At 44.7% G+C, this 15,601-nt stretch overlaps 1 protein-coding gene across 2 annotated transcripts in view; it reads right to left on the minus strand.

Annotated features, from left to right (window-relative positions):
- Positions 1 to 1,113: 1,113 nt before the first annotated feature.
- The window catches only part of LIMK1 (LIM domain kinase 1), a 35,958-nt gene continuing 21,470 nt past the window's right edge, over positions 1,114 to 15,601 (minus strand). For both annotated transcript variants that reach the window (XM_055001981.1, XM_055001983.1), the window contains 9 exons: positions 15,311 to 15,494; positions 14,445 to 14,531; positions 13,863 to 13,994; positions 6,324 to 6,383; positions 5,410 to 5,475; positions 5,148 to 5,295; positions 3,222 to 3,277; positions 2,329 to 2,486; positions 1,114 to 2,107 (listed from right to left, as the gene is read on the minus strand). In XM_055001981.1, the coding sequence (XP_054857956.1) occupies positions 1,945 to 2,107; positions 2,329 to 2,486; positions 3,222 to 3,277; positions 5,148 to 5,295; positions 5,410 to 5,475; positions 6,324 to 6,383; positions 13,863 to 13,994; positions 14,445 to 14,531; positions 15,311 to 15,494 (1,054 nt within the window). In that variant the 3' untranslated portion in view covers positions 1,114 to 1,944. The remainder of the gene's footprint in view (positions 2,108 to 2,328; positions 2,487 to 3,221; positions 3,278 to 5,147; positions 5,296 to 5,409; positions 5,476 to 6,323; positions 6,384 to 13,862; positions 13,995 to 14,444; positions 14,532 to 15,310; positions 15,495 to 15,601) is intronic.

The following is a 15,601-nucleotide window of genomic DNA, read 5'->3' on the forward strand; positions in this document are numbered from 1 at the left end:
GGGCAGCGTGCGCACACGCTGGGGGAGGGGGATGGAAATGGGACAAAGGCTACGGCAATCCATATGCATGGAAATAATCCGGGAAGGAAGTCAGAGAAAGAGAATTTTTGAAATATCCCTCTTCAGAGCTTATATGCACATGCTGGGAAATCCCATGATACAGAATTTGGAGGACTGGAACAAGTCAGGCAGCAGGTGGCAGAACAGAGATCGGACTGTCTCCCCCTGTTGAAATCTTCCTCCCTGTGGAAAACCATCGTATCAGGGAGAGGATTCTAGCATCAGTTCCCCTATTTGGCAGGAAGATTTTTGTCTTCCCATGGGAGATACTCCAAACTCAAAATCTGGTACCTGCCGTCCAAAATACCATCTAAGCAGTGGCATAGCATGGGCGGGGGGGCAGAGGGGTGGTTGCCCCGGGTGCATAATTTTTAGGAGGTGCTACGCCGAGGAGAACCTGCACTGCATTCATGGAAGGGCACTCGCACCCCCTGGCCACCTGTCACACTGATGGGGGGGCCCAGCTTGCTGGGTGCTGACCTGGCCCTCCTGCAATGGCTGCTGGCTGAGGAGCATGGCGAGCTGGTGGCAGTGGCGGCACAGGCGGCTGCGCCAGAGGGCTGCCAGGTAAGGGGCAGGGAGGCAAGTGGGCCTGAATCGCAGGAGCCCTCCCAGGGGGGCGACTACACCTTGTGCAATGAAATCACTTCCCATGGGTTGGCAACTCCCGGCAGGGGGCACGAGTATAGTATCAGGGGCGCCACCTGCTGGGATTTGCCCGGGTGCTGCCAACCCATGCTACACCGCTGCGTCTAAGTAAATTTGCTGACCTGCGTTCAAAAATGGGCTCCCATTCTGTGGTTCTACCTCTAACTGCAGAAGCGTTTCCAGGATTTCAAACCACCTTGCCAGAGCTCTGCGATTAAACTCTCACTGTGCTCCATCCAGAAAACCAGAACTTAAGGGACTTAACTACATGGGACAGAACAAAAACTGTACACAACTGGAGCCTTGTAGGGAAAAGGTGGCTTTGGAAGGATGGTAGTTTGGAACAGGGAAGTGGGGGCGGAACGGCTTAAGTCCTCTCCTCCCGCAGCTGCCTGCTCTAGACTTCTCCCTCTGGACGCTGCTTTTCCCTTAGGCTTTTATTACACACATATTGTGCACAGTGTGCAGTTCCCACAATGGCCAGAACACAAAGGTGGGATAACGTGGCCAGGAAGATGAGCGCACACACCGAAACCCACGCAAATGGGCAGAGAGACAGAAGAGCACAGGCCAGGCATGCACGCACTTGCATTTTCACAGACGCGACCAACACAGAGGACGGTGAAGTGGGGAGGCCAAAGATCTCTGGTGTGCAGCAATGCAAGTTCACATAAACCCAAGGCACCACTTTGTAGGACAAGGGTCAGTCGCGGGGTAGAGAGGTGTGTGGCGGGAAGGAGCACCCAGGGCTACCCCCTCCCATCCGATTACGAGCAGCAGCTAACCAGTGACGGAGACACACATGCTCAGTGGAGTGTGCAAAGGCTTTTTTGCAACCACAAAGCATGCGAGAAGGACACTGACGGTCTCCACCGAGCCTCACAGCTTTGAGCTACATGGGATGAGCGTCACCCCCTTTCCTCTGCTGCAGGATTTGCAGGGGAGAGTTAGATTTATTCACAGGAGTATTTACAAGAGCCCAGGATGCCTCTGACGTGTTCTGTGCATGCCAGGCACAGAACCCCCCCCCCTCTTCCCAACTGCTCTGGAAGGAAGCCGGGAGAGCCAGCTCCCGCTGATGCAGAATCCTGTATGCCTCTTCAGACTTAGAGACCAGCTCCGGCAGGTGAACTGCACGCCGTTCACAGAGGTTGCTCGGCACGAGGTGGCCTCCTTTGCTTCGCCACACGTACAGGTACATGGGGGCTCAGTGCAGCATGTCAATCTCCGCCCCGCTCATTCGGATACTTCTGCATGGACAGGCAGCCCTCCGTCAGCTCGGCAGTGAGTCTCCCAGAAGGTTCGGTCCAACTGCTCCAGCTGCGAACTCAATGGGAGATGCATGGCCAGGTGGATGCGGAGCGCCTCCAACCACTGTTCCAGCCGGCTGAAGGAGGGTCTGGTGGGGAAAATCAAGAAGATGAGAATGGTCATTTGGGATTACACCGAGGTCTTCTATCTAATGCATCTCCCCATCTCCAACAGTAGCCAGACAGACGGCTCTGGGAGGACCACAGTGTTTCTTGTGGAGGAAGGAAGGTGTGGAATTGGTCCCAGTTGACCTCTGGCTGCAGGGGCTCCCTTCCCACCCTCCTTCTGCACCCCCCTCTTATCTCTCACCGTTTCTCGGGATCCAAGTCACAGCAGCAGACAGCGATAGGGAAGAAACTGGGGGGACACGTAGGAGGGCAATAGCGGTCCAGGAAGCCCCGCACGTTGAGGCCAAAGTCCAGGTTTCGGGGCAGGTAGTCAGGGTCTGCACTGACCCTACCAATGATCTGTGGAAAAGAGATCAGTTAGAAGTCCCAAAGGAGCTCATCTGGAATTTTCCAGGAAGACAGCGTGCAGAATACAAGAGGTTGACATTTAAGTCTGACCCATTTTGCCCCTCAAGACATCTCCAGCTGTATCTGTCAGCTGTATCATGTATATCATAACTCCATTTAGAAAGTTCAATGGGCTTGATAATATCAGATCTCCACTGGATCACATCAAGAGTCCACTTTGGACAGCGTTTTGCTTCTCGAGACAGCCAACTGGACGCACCAGAAGGGCCACAAGCAGAGGCACAGAGGCCAAGGCTTCCCCCTGCTGTTACCCCCAGCAATCAGTATTCAGAGGTACACTGCCCCTGAATACAGAGGTTCCACTTGGGGTGGCCCTCCCTTGCATGGATTGGTCTTATCCCCTTTGAAAACTGCTTATAGAGGAGAAAAGGGTTAACATTTTCCTCTGTCCCCACAGTATTCTCTCCCTTGGGAATGTAACTTCTGCAGCTCATTTGCAGAAGAAAAGAGTCCCAGCTGCGGCTTTAGTCAACAGGCTACTGCAGGGCTCCAGGAGTGGATGAGACAGAAGAGAGAGGAAGTTTGGTCCAGCTTCTGCCAAGAATTCTCTTGGGAGGCTACTAAAGACTCTCAGCCAGTTAACCAGCTCAGCCTCATCCCCGCACCCTACAAGAGAAGCAGCTGTTGTTCTCTCCCAGCTCCGCAGGAGCCCTTCCGGGTACTTGCCTCACATAAGATGATGCCGAAAGAGAAGATGTCCACTTTCTCATCATAGCTCCTGCCTGCAAGGAAGAAGGAGAGGCATCAGCTGTCACATGGGACCACTCAGAGATTTTCTCCTTGCTATAGTTCTTTGCCATTCCCTCCCAGCATTCCCTCTTCTGCGACAGACCCTAATTGGCTGGCATAAAAAAATACTTCCTGGGTCATGCCTTCGGCTACTGATCCCCAGCCATGACATATCCACACCATACATTATATCTACCTCTGCTTTTCTCTTTGACCTAGGGTTGCCAATTATGGGTGGGGAAATTCCTAGAGATTTGGGGATAGAGTCTGGGGAGGGCAGAGTTGGAGGAGGGGAGGGACTCAACAAGAACGTGATGTCAGAGAGTCCATCTTCCGGAGCTGCCATTTTCTCCAGGGATATTGATCTCCGTGGTCCGGAGATCTATCATCAGGAGAACTCCAGGCCTTACTGGGAGGCTGGAAACTGTACTTTGTCATTCACTCTTTTCAGTGCGGATATTACGGCTGACTGAATGAGGCAGCTGCCTGGGGGGGAGGGAGGAGTCCAGATGAGTGCTGCTCCCTCAAAGAAGTTCTTCCAAAACCACGGCACAGCCAGTTTGCCTGAATCTAAACACGGGCAAGCCACCAAGCTACCAAAGTCACAATCAGAACAACCCAACCACTGGAAGTTTGTGAAACTTTCCTCAGATGCAAAAATATAGAGGGACACCACTGATTCTATAATAACAACAACAACGACATTTGATTTATATACCACCCTTCTGGACAACTTAATGCCCACTCAGAGTGGTTTACAAAGTATGTTATTATTCCCACAACAATAATCACCCTGTGAGTTGGGTGGGGCTGAGAGAGCTCCTAGAAGCTGTAACTGACCTAAGGTCACCCAGCTGGCTTCAAGTGGAGAATCAAACCCGGTTCTCCAGATTAGAGTCCTGCGTTCTTAACCACTATACCAAACTGGCTCTTCCTTGTTGTGTGTGTTATGTGTTAAAAAATGCGTTATGGGCATTTAATTCACTTCCAACTTACGGCAATCCTATGAATGAATGACCTCCAAAATGGCCTGTCATTAACAGCCTTGCTCAGATCTTGCAGACTGAAGGCCGTGACTTCCTTTAGGTGTCAATCCACCTAATGTCGGCTTCCTTCAACTTTTATTGTACATTGTCAGGGAATTTTGGGGTGCTCTATTGTTTCCTATATGTGCCTCTTTGTGGTCTCAATTGACTAAAGAACTTATGAATAAAACTCTTCTCCCTGTGTGCTTATCACCCCTCATTGGTTGTAATAAAACAAAGGCCTTGCTGTGTACAGTCAATTTGTGTACAGTCAAATGAAGACTACATATGTTTCCTTCCTGCCCTGTTCTCAGCCTTGGGTATGTTCTTCCTCAGCAATGTAGAGATAACCCCGGAGTCTTTCTGATAGTTTATGTTACATGACCTGAAAGGAAACATAATCTTGACCTGTCAATCTATCACATTCTGAACATCATGAGACATTCATGATTGTTTATGTATTCTTGTAATAATCCTCCGTACTATAAGCAATTGTTGTTTACTTACATCATGCCTGTATGACAGTATAAATGTAAGTGCCACGTGTTTTTTTGGCATGCAACATGCTGTAATAGCATGTCCATCAGGCATCTTTGAGAACTTCTCATAATAAACCTTGCTTGCTTCTCAGATCACCAAGTTTGAAACCTTGATTTATTATTCAGACAATGAGAGAAGCAGGACCTTGTAATTGGCAAACAGAGGTAATAAGAGATTTCCCCAACATACATCTTCACAAAGATGACCTTTGACTTACTCCGTATGCTGACTCCCAACACCAGCCCTGGCAGAATCCCAACGCTCCCCTCTGCCCAATACTCCCCTCTGCCCAACTGACCGTTAATCATCTCAGGAGCCATCCAGTATGGATTCCCCACAACCGTGTACCGCTTCCTACGGTCAGGCTTTTTCAAACTGGCCAGCTGGTTCTTCTCGTCTACCATGAGCCGAGCCAAGCCGAAATCTGCCACGACCACACTCTTGTTCTAGTTAGGGGGCGATACAGAATAGCTCTTACTCAGCACTTAGCAAGGCTGGAGACAATTTCGAAGAGCATCAGCAGTGCTTTGAGATTGTCCCCGAATCCAGGCAGTACCCACCTCTCGCACAAGACAGTTGTGTGTGTTGAGATCTCTGTGGATGATGTTCATGGAGTGAAGATAAGCCTTGGATGGGGAAAATAAGATAGTTAGAAATGCCCATTGCGGTTTCTTTTTTAAAAAAAGATACCCCCTGCATCTATGTAGTGTAGTACATGATGACCCGGCATCCTCAAAAATTCCCATTTATTAGACTGTTTAGTTTTGATATCTAAAATCAAAGCAGGCAAGACTGAAGGTTACCTGGAACTTGCATCTTTGACCTTTTCATTATAGAGTTTTATTTCATTTATTTTTCTTCATACCCTACCTTTCTCCCCAAGGGGGACTCAAAATGGCTTACATAATTCCTCCCTTTCCCCCCCTCATAACAGCCTTGTGAGGTAGGCTAGGCTGAGCGTGTGTGACTGGCCCCAAGGTCACCCAAGCAAGCTTCCATGGCAGAGCGGGGAATCAAACCTGGGTCGCTCAGATCCTAGACCAACACTCTATTCACTACATCACAGTGGTGGTTAATATTCAGAGGTAAGGGAGATGCCCTCTGCCCTTCCTCGAAAGCTCTCTTTGAGAATTTGTGCTTTTCAGACTCCATGGATGAGATTAAGCACAGGACATCAGTTCTGCCTTTAAGCCTTGACCCCAGGTTAGCTCCGGTCTCAGGACTGTTTCTTGGTTTTTGCATTATTAAAATTACTGGAATCCACCCAGAGCTATAAGAACCTAAATACTGCCTTGCTGGATGACCCCAAAGCTCATGCAGTTATTTGTTCACTGCCTTGCTACATGGAGGTTGCACTGAGCTATCAAGCCATTGATAGGCTTGTCCTCCTTCAACTTCTCTGATTCTTTTAAACAAATGAAACAGAGCAGGGATAGCCTCTTGCAGGCCTGAGGCGGACTCTCTGCACACTCACCATTCCAGCAGCGATGTCCTTAGCAAAGCTGACCCTCTGGCTCCAGGGGTACTGACTGTCCTGCAAACAGAAATGCTGCCGTGAGTGAAGAGAATTCCAGGGAGTGCTATTGGATGCAGTTTTGCTGGGATAGGATGTTTCTTTCCAGCTATTACACTTTTATCCCTGTTCCCTCCCTCCAAGGAAGTCAAAATAGTATACGTAGCTCTTCCCTTTTAGCCTCAAGTCCTACAAGGCAGGTTAGGCTGAGAGCATAAGATGGATCCCAAGGCTTTGGGAAGCAGGGAGGGCCTTCAGGATCTGCTCTGGGTATCTCCATTTGGGGCAGAGGCGACACGGTCAGAACCAGCCTCCCAGACTAAGCTTTTGATGCATGCATTTTTTTTTATTTTAAAACCATCTGTCTTTCTCTTTTCATGTGTATATCTTTCTCTTGCCATGTGAAATTCTCTTTTCTAAAGAGAATTTCACATGGCAGTGAACCCAAAATAACAACAACAACAACATTCAGTTTATATACTGCCCCTTCAGGACAACTTAATGCCCACTCAGAGCAGTTTACAAAGTATGTTACTATTATCCCCGCAACAAAACACCCTGTGGGGTGGGTGGGGCTGAGAGAGCTCCAGAGAACTGTGACTGGCCCAAGGTCACCCAGCTGGCTTCAAGTGGAGGAGTGGGGAATCAAACCCAGCTCTCCAGATTAGAGTCCTGCGCTCTTAACCACTACACCAAACTGGCTCTCTGAAATGAAATTATGAACAAACCATACAAAAATACCCCCCTGTTCTTCTTCTTAATTACTGTTTGTATGACCAAGGTCATAAACAGCAAAATTCCTGTAACAATGTGAATACAGCTATACAACAACAACTGTGAACATATACCGCTCTATTTAGTAAAAAAAAAATCCCAATGTTTATAAATTTTTTTTTTCAGAAAATTTTTATTGGTGAGTATACTTTTCAAATTCAATACATACATTCCCTCAATATCTAATTAACCCTATCCCCCACCCTTTTCCTCCCCCCACTCTATCGACTTCCAACAGCTTTCCAACCCTTACCCCCTCTTATTACTTGATAATTCCCTTAGTCTAAGCACATTCTAATTTTTTTTCAGGTATTCTATCATATATATCAAATATCCTATCAATATAGCATGCTTCTATCAATTATACTATCAAATATTCTATCAGTATAATATACATCTATCAATTATACTATCAATATAGTATAAATCTTATACCCCTCAAAATAGACAAGTATGATATAATATAATATAATATATAACAAAAGTCTTAGTTTAAACATATTCTATTTCTTTTAAACATATATTCTATCAAATATACTATTGTCATTATAATATGTATTAACACCCCTACTGTGCACCCTGCCACCAATGTGGCGCCACACACAGCACCATACTGCACATTCATTATATAATATACAATCTAATCTACCAACATAATAGTATATATAGTATGCCCCATCAGTATATTTGTTTAACTATTCCCTTATTCATATACTCTGATAAAGGTATTACTTATCATAACCTCCCTATCTTATTCTTTAAAAAATCAGTTCTAAATTTCATCCCTCTTCTGCTATATTATAATCCAAGCTTAGATTAAAATAGATATACATTCTTAATGGTAAAGCCACTTCTCTTTTCTGTTTAAAATGTCTTATTTCAAAAGTTCTCAAACTGCCACAGTTCTCCTTTCACATCCCATTTTTTTCCAAAAATTGTTTCAGTTTCGCCCAGTCCGCCAAATACTGTCCCGGATCTAGGTCTTTAAGTTTTCTTGTCATTTTATCCATCTCTGCCATGTACAGCAATTTGTAAATCCAGTCCTCTACAGTAGGTACTTCTTGCACTTTCCATTTCTGCGCATACAGTAATCTTGCTGCAGCTGTCATATAAAATAACAATGTTCTATTTTGCACTGGAACATTCTCCATTCCCAAATTTAGTAGCAGCAGTTCTGGGTTCTTATTTATTTGGGTTTGTAACACCTCATTAATTACTTCTATTATATCTCCCCAGTACTGCTTCGCTACTTCACAAGACCACCACATATGGTATAATGATCCTTCGTGCTTTTTGGCATTTCCAGATCTTATCTGACATTTTAGCGTTCCCCAGCGCAATTTTCTTCGGTGTTAGGTACCATCTGTATATCATCTTGTATACATTTTCTTTAATATTCGTACACGTTGTAATCTTAATTGTATTCTTCCACAAGTGCTCCCATGCCTCCATTGCTATTTCTTTATGAAAATTTATTGCCCACTTCACCATCTGTACTTTCACTGTTTCATCCTCAGTGTACCATTTTAGAAGTATCTTATAGATCTTTGAGATTTGTTTCTTGCCTTCTTGTAGCATTACTTCTTCCAATTCTGTATTTTCCATTCTTATTCCTCCCCTTGAACAGTCCGATTTATAAAGATCCCTTATCTGTCTGTATTGAAACCAACTATAGCAAGGAGACAATTCTTCTTGTGACTTTATTCTTAATGTTGAATATTGTATTTGTGTTATCTCCTTATAAGTTAAACGTTGCTGTTCGTTCTCGACAGTTCTCGGGTCTATTACTTCATACGGGACCACCCAAGAGGGGATTTGATCTTCCAGATACATCTTATATTTCTTCCAGATTGTGAAGAGGCTTCTTCTAATATAGTGATGCAGAAACAGAGAGTCCGCTTTTATTTTATCGTACCATAGGTATGCATGCCATCCAAATATTTTCTTATAACCTTCCAATGCCAGAAGCTTGCGATTTTTCCACGTTATCCAATCCTTTATCCATGTCAAACAAATTGCTTCATAATACAGTCTTAAGTTGGGCAGTTGCAAGCCACCTCTTTCTTTCGCATCCTGTAACACTTTCATTTTAACACGTGGTTTCTTGCCTGCCCACACAAAATTCGAAATTTTTCTTTGCCATTTTTCAAATTGTTTAGAGTCTCGAATAATCGGAATCGTTTGTAACAGAAACATCACACGAGGTAGAACATTCATTTTTATTGTCGCGATTCTGCCCAGCCATGATAAATTCAACTTGTTCCACTTTATCAAATCTCTCTCTATTTGTATCCACAATTTCTCATAGTTGTTCTTAAATAAGTTTATATTTTTTGCGGTTAGTTCAATTCCCAAATATTTTACTTTGTTTGTTACCTCGCAGTCCGTTAATTCCATCAGTTCTTGTTGTTTCCGTTTGGTCATATTTTTGCATAGTATCTTCGACTTCTTTTTATTTACAAAAAAACCAGCCAGATCTCCAAATTCCTTTATCTTCTTTATTACCTTTGGCATATAGTCAATTGGATCCTCTACAATCAACATTATGTCGTCCGCAAATGCTCTGACCTTGTAGGTAAACTCTCTTATCTTTATACCTCGGATTGTGTCGTCCTCTCATATCTGAATCATCAATATCTCCAAAATCAATATGAACAGCAATGGAGACAATGGGCAGCCTTGCCTTGTGCCTTTGCTTATTTTCAGTTTTTTTGTCAAATCGTCATTCACTACAATCGCTGCACTTTGGTCTTTATAAATTCCTTTAACTGCTTGTATGAACTTTTCTCCCATTTGCAGCTTTTCCATGGTGGCGAACATAAAGTCCCAGTTCAGATTGTCAAATGCTTTTTCTGCGTCTACGAAAAAGAAACCAACCTCCTTATCACAATGCTTATCATAATATTCAATAGCATTTATTACTGTTCTCAGATTGTCTTTAATTTGTCTATTAGGTAAAAATCCCGCTTGTTCATCTGCAATGAATTCCGACATCCATCCTTCAATTCTTTCCGCCAACACCTTTACAAATATTTTATAATCATTGTTCAACAATGAAATTGGTCTATAATTTTTAACATTAGTCAAATCTTGTCCTTCTTTTGTAATCAATGATATGTTAGCCTCCTTCCAAGAATCAGGCATCTCTTGATCCTGCATAGCACCATTCATCACCTCTTTCAGGAGAGGTGCCAATTCTTGGCCCATTATTTTATAAAATTTTGCCGTTAGTCCATCCGGGCCTGGCACCTTCCCCAATTTCGTTGATTGAATAGCTTCTTTTATTTCTTCTTCTGTCACTTCCTTATTCAATTTCTCTTTCCATTCTTCAGAGAGTGTCGGAAGTCTCATCTTATCTAAATATTCCGCCATTGAATCTTTGTTCACCTCATTTTTTTGGTATAATTTTGCATAAAATTTTAAAAAGGCTCTACTAATGGCGACTTGATCACTTAATAGCTTATCATCTTCTCATATCGTACTGATAATTTTCTTCTCCTTCCTCTTTTTTAGTTGCCATGCCAAATATTTCCCAGGTTTATTTGCACCTTCAAACGACCTCTGATTCATCCTCTTTAAATTCCACTCCAATTCTTTATTGTTCATTGCTGATAACTGTTCTTGCAATATTTTTATATCCTGATACATTTTCTTTTTGCCTGGTCTCTTTTTGAGCTGAATCTCTTTGAATCTCTTAATTTTTTCCATAATTTCTTGTCTTTTCTCCTCCTTTTTCCTCCTGTCTCTCGCATTCAAGTCCATTAGTATCCCTCTGATCACGGCCTTATATGTGTCCCAAACCTTATTTGTCGATACTTCTTTATTCAAATTGTATTGCAAAAAGAACTTGGTCTCTCTTCGCAGCAACGCAATATTCTCTTCCGTTTGTAACAGGTCTTCATTTATTCTCCATCCTCTTCTTTTAGTATTCTTACCAAATTTCCACACAATTGGATTATGATCTGAGCCTACCTTTGGCATTATTTCCACTTCTTTAGTCCAGAGCAACAGTTCTTTGGAGGCCCAGATCATATCAATTCTTGATAGTGTAGAGTGTCTTGCAGAGTAATATGCATATTGTCTATTCTTGGGATACTGTCTTCTCCATACATCCTCTAAACTTTCCTGTTTCATGATTGCAAAAAATGACTTTGATAATAGTCCTCTTTTTTTTGTGTAGTCTTAGATTTCTTGTCTTCCTCCAAGTTTGTAACTCCATTAAAATCGCCTGCCAATATTATTTGGTCATAAGACAGTACATCTAACTATTTTTGTAAGTCCGTAAAAAAATTTTCTTTTGCACCATTAGGCGCATAAATTCCAATCACCAATGTCTTTTTTGAATTCCAAATTATTTCCACCGCAAAATATCGAGCTTCAACATCACTGAACACCACTTTAGGCTGTAGTTCCTCCTTTATATACAACACAACACCCCTCTTTTTCTGTTTGGAGGCAGCTATAAATTCTTTTCCAAGTTTTGCCATTTTCAAATATTTTACATCTTGCTTTCTAATATGTGTCTCTTGTAGGCATACAATTTTACATTTCTGTTTTACAAGCCAGTGGAAAATAACCTTACATTTACAAGGTGAGTTTAGTCCATTTACATTCCAAGTTATAATTTTACACTCCATGATCATGGTTTTGGTAAGTCCTTTTCATTTTTACTAATAAAATCCTCCATTTCCTGGCCAGATCTGATGCTCTTTCTTACTCCACCAAACTCAAATGTCAGTCCCTCTGGTATTTCCCATCGGTATTTTACTTTCATTTCTTTTAACATCTGGACTAGCTCTTTGTATTTCTTTCTTTCCAACAATACCGATCTGGGCAGTTTCTTCATAATTCTTACCACCTTTCCATCAACTTCTAGTGGATCCTGAAACTGTTTGGTCACAATTAGTTCTCTTGTATTTCTTGTCGTAAATTGCACAATCATATCCCTTGGTAACTTCCTCTGAGACAAAAATTTTGAATTAATTCTGTACACCACGTCTAGGAGAGCTGCAATTTCCTCTTCCTCCTTCCCCAGGTACTCTGCCAAAATTTCTGTAATCTGCTCTCGGGCGGTCTTTTCCTCTGTTTCCAGGATCGAACGAAATCTTAGCTGTTTTTCCATTTGTTTACTTTCCGCGATGGTCACTCTCGCTTTCAGTCCTCTCATCTCTGTCCTCTGCAGATCCATCGTGTTTTCTACTACCTTCACTCTCTGCTGCGTATCTGATACGTCTTTTACCAGCTCTGCCATTTCCGATTTAAGTGTCTCTTTAAAGTCTCTAAAGTCTTTTGCCATCTCCTGTATCATACCTTTGAGCTCTTTATTGCCTTCTGTAACTTCAGAAACTTTTTTATCCAGATTCTCCATCGCAGCTTGCCACTCCTTCTTCGACATCGTGGGGCTAGATTTACCACGCTCCCACAAGTCTGCCCTTTTCCTTAAATCCGTGGCGCTAATTTATTACTTCCAATTGCTTTAAAAAGTCCCAATTTACTCAGTTTTTGTTAAAAGTTGTTTTGCTCAGTCCAAAATGTCGGGCGTTTTTTCTCTATGGTTTTAACTTGAAGCAAACACCCTTACCTTCTTCCAAGATGTCCTACTTCCTGTTTCCTTGAAGCCAAAACTTTGCCCTTCTCCGAAATGGCGAACTTCCACTTCCTGTATTAACATAGAGCGCCTCTTGCCAGCCTCTTTATGATCCTGACGTACTTCCTGTTTCTTTAATGTTTGCAGCAGTTCTAGCGATATTCAAGCTTTCCCACAGTCCAGTATCTCTTCCCACTTCAGGTATGTAAACAATATCCAATTTTCCACCTTAACTACTGTTTAAAATGTCGCTTTTTAGATTTTCCCTTGCCAGAATCTTCCCCTTCACTTAATCAATCTGTTGCAGTTTTTAAGTCCAGTTTTAAACTTTATTACTTGCTTAAATCTGTCCCGGTTTGAGAGATAGCAATCTTTACCTTCTTAAACGTCTTTTCTTGGGTTGTAATAGCTGCTTCTTTTAATCAAATGAATCCGTTCCCCTTGCTGCTTAACGAAGCTCGGGCATGCAGGTCTTATGCCAATACAATTGACTCCTGAGCTGCTGCAGAGATCGTGGCAAACCTGTCTTCGGGTGGGACCTCCAGGGCGGGAGGGAGCTCGTTGCTTAGAGCCCCCCACCACCCAAGATCGACGCGCCCTCAGATGCAGTGCGTACTTGCCTGTTCTCTGCCTGAGAACAGGGGGCCGTGGGCAATCTGTGCCCCTCCAGCCTCCACAAACAGCGGCACAGACAGCTCAGCTCTTAGAGCTGCTTTAGACCTTCATGAATCCCGAACCGGAAGTCCCCAATGTTTATAAATTTGAGTGCGTAATACAGTCCTTGCAAAGTGATTTTTACCATGTGCGGTACAATTTCTGTTTGCAGGCCACCTCTCTTGGTAAACCAATCTAAAGCAAACAAAAATTTTACCACTGGATCACCCAGCCATGGTAAATGCTAGCTCTCGCCACTTGGGGGCATATGCCCTGCATAATATTACCATATGATGGAGGTGAAAAAAGAGTGTCTTGGAACCAAAGTTAATTATGAATCTCTGCACAGAGCTCAGCTGACTCTTGTGGCAAGGATGAGGTTGTGTAGAAAGATCCAGGCACACAAAATCTGCAATGTTTATTCAGCCTCAGCCAAGGCTGGATTAAAAAAGGACATTGAGACAATCTGCAGCCTCCACTCTCACCATGTTCTTGATGATTCCACGCAGCGTCCCCCCCTTGATGTACTCGGTGATAAAGTTCAGCCGTTTGTCCTTGTAGAGAACCCCAATAAACTTCAGCACATTGGGGTGCTCCAAACACCGCATCACCTTCACCTGGGGAATAAGAGCACCATGGTGTCAGCTACCCTATGGCAACCATACAGGGATGACTGAGCTTACATAAAAACAACCAGTCACCAGAAGGGTAAATAGTCATCAGGCAGAAATTTATATTCCATATTATGGCATAACTGCCACTATAACCCCCACATTCCCAGCAGCAGACTGAAGTGCTGTGATGTCATGGAAGTTATGCCTTCAAATAAGGCCAGGGGATAGGGCTAGTCACGGAATGCTAACAAACAGCATAGGTTCTGTGAGGGAAGTGAGATGTCTGAAAACTTGCATATGGGAATCATCAGGAGCACATGCTTTCAGTCAAAAGGAGGACAGAGATGCGAACTGTAAAGCACAGCAAGCCAAAGGGACAGCTCTAAGGGAATGGATAAGGTAGGGTGAGGAAGTTTTTCTATGCCCATCGCGGGACAGTTGTGGTGCACCCACCTCTTTCAGGAATGTCCTCTGGGTCTCCTCATCAAAACGGATCAACTCCTTCATGACCATCACCTCTCCGGTCTCCCGGTGAGTCACCTGTCAAAGGAAGTGGGAACTGCTGAGTGGCAAAGCGAGGAGGGAAAAGCTAGAAGACCTTATCAATATTCTGATATTCATAGGAGATACGTTCCTGGCTGCCACTGGAAAAAACCCTCTTCCCCAGGATTGATTGAAGAGGGAAGAGAACTCACACAGTTTGGCCTGTGCTGGGCTACTGGCTCAATTGTTTCCCATCTCACACTGAATGCCCTCTTTTCCAGACTCTTCTAGTGATGAGGGTGTCTTAGGCTATGCACATACCCAGGGCCGGCGCGCCTATTAAGGCCAGGTAGGTGGTGGCCGCAGGCGCAGTGTGCCGGAGGGAGCGCTGGAGGAGGCGCGGCAGGCGGGAGCGTGCGCCACAAAGCACCAGCCTCCTATCCCTCCCACCTCGCGCTGCTGCCGCCACCAGCACAAGCCCCTGGCCAGGCGCAGCCACCGCGGGCAGGCATCTGCGGCAGTGCAGGCAACCGAGCGGGAGAGCTCGGGTGCGCGCGCGTGATGTCATCATGCAGGCCGGTGCACGCGCGTGCTCGTGCGTGCGTGGGGGTGCCCAGCCGGCCGGCCGCAAGCATGGCAGACCCTTGCGCCGCCCCTGCACATACCAAACCCCAGCTTTCCAGGTGGTGTGGATATACCTTAATCACTTGGGGGCCTATTTCATTTCTCCTCCCTGCATTTCAGAGGAAACAGCTCATTTACACACTTTTCTAGTGACCAAAGCAGCTTGGCGTAAGAATGTCAGGCTTCGGGCTGGAAAGAGACCCCATTGGTACCTTGATGGCCTGCCCGAAACAGCCTTTGCCCAGCACCTCGCCGTGGATGAGGTCTGAGGGGCGGAAGATGCGGTGGAGGCGTGAGACAACTCGCAGAGATTCAGAGCGGCCGATGTCCTTCCGCTGGGAGGCAGGGGAGCTCAGGGAACTGGAGCACGGGGACTTGTCGATGCTGCAGCTGCGCCTGTGTGGAGAAGGGGGTCAACACTACATGTCCCACTCACCACATAAATGTGTGGGTTAAGCCAACAACAGTCAAAGAGGAGTGGAGGCTGGGGTGCCCAATTTCAA

Source organism: Eublepharis macularius, chromosome 17, assembly GCF_028583425.1.
Source record: "Eublepharis macularius isolate TG4126 chromosome 17, MPM_Emac_v1.0, whole genome shotgun sequence".
Lineage (NCBI taxonomy): Eukaryota > Metazoa > Chordata > Lepidosauria > Squamata > Eublepharidae > Eublepharis > Eublepharis macularius.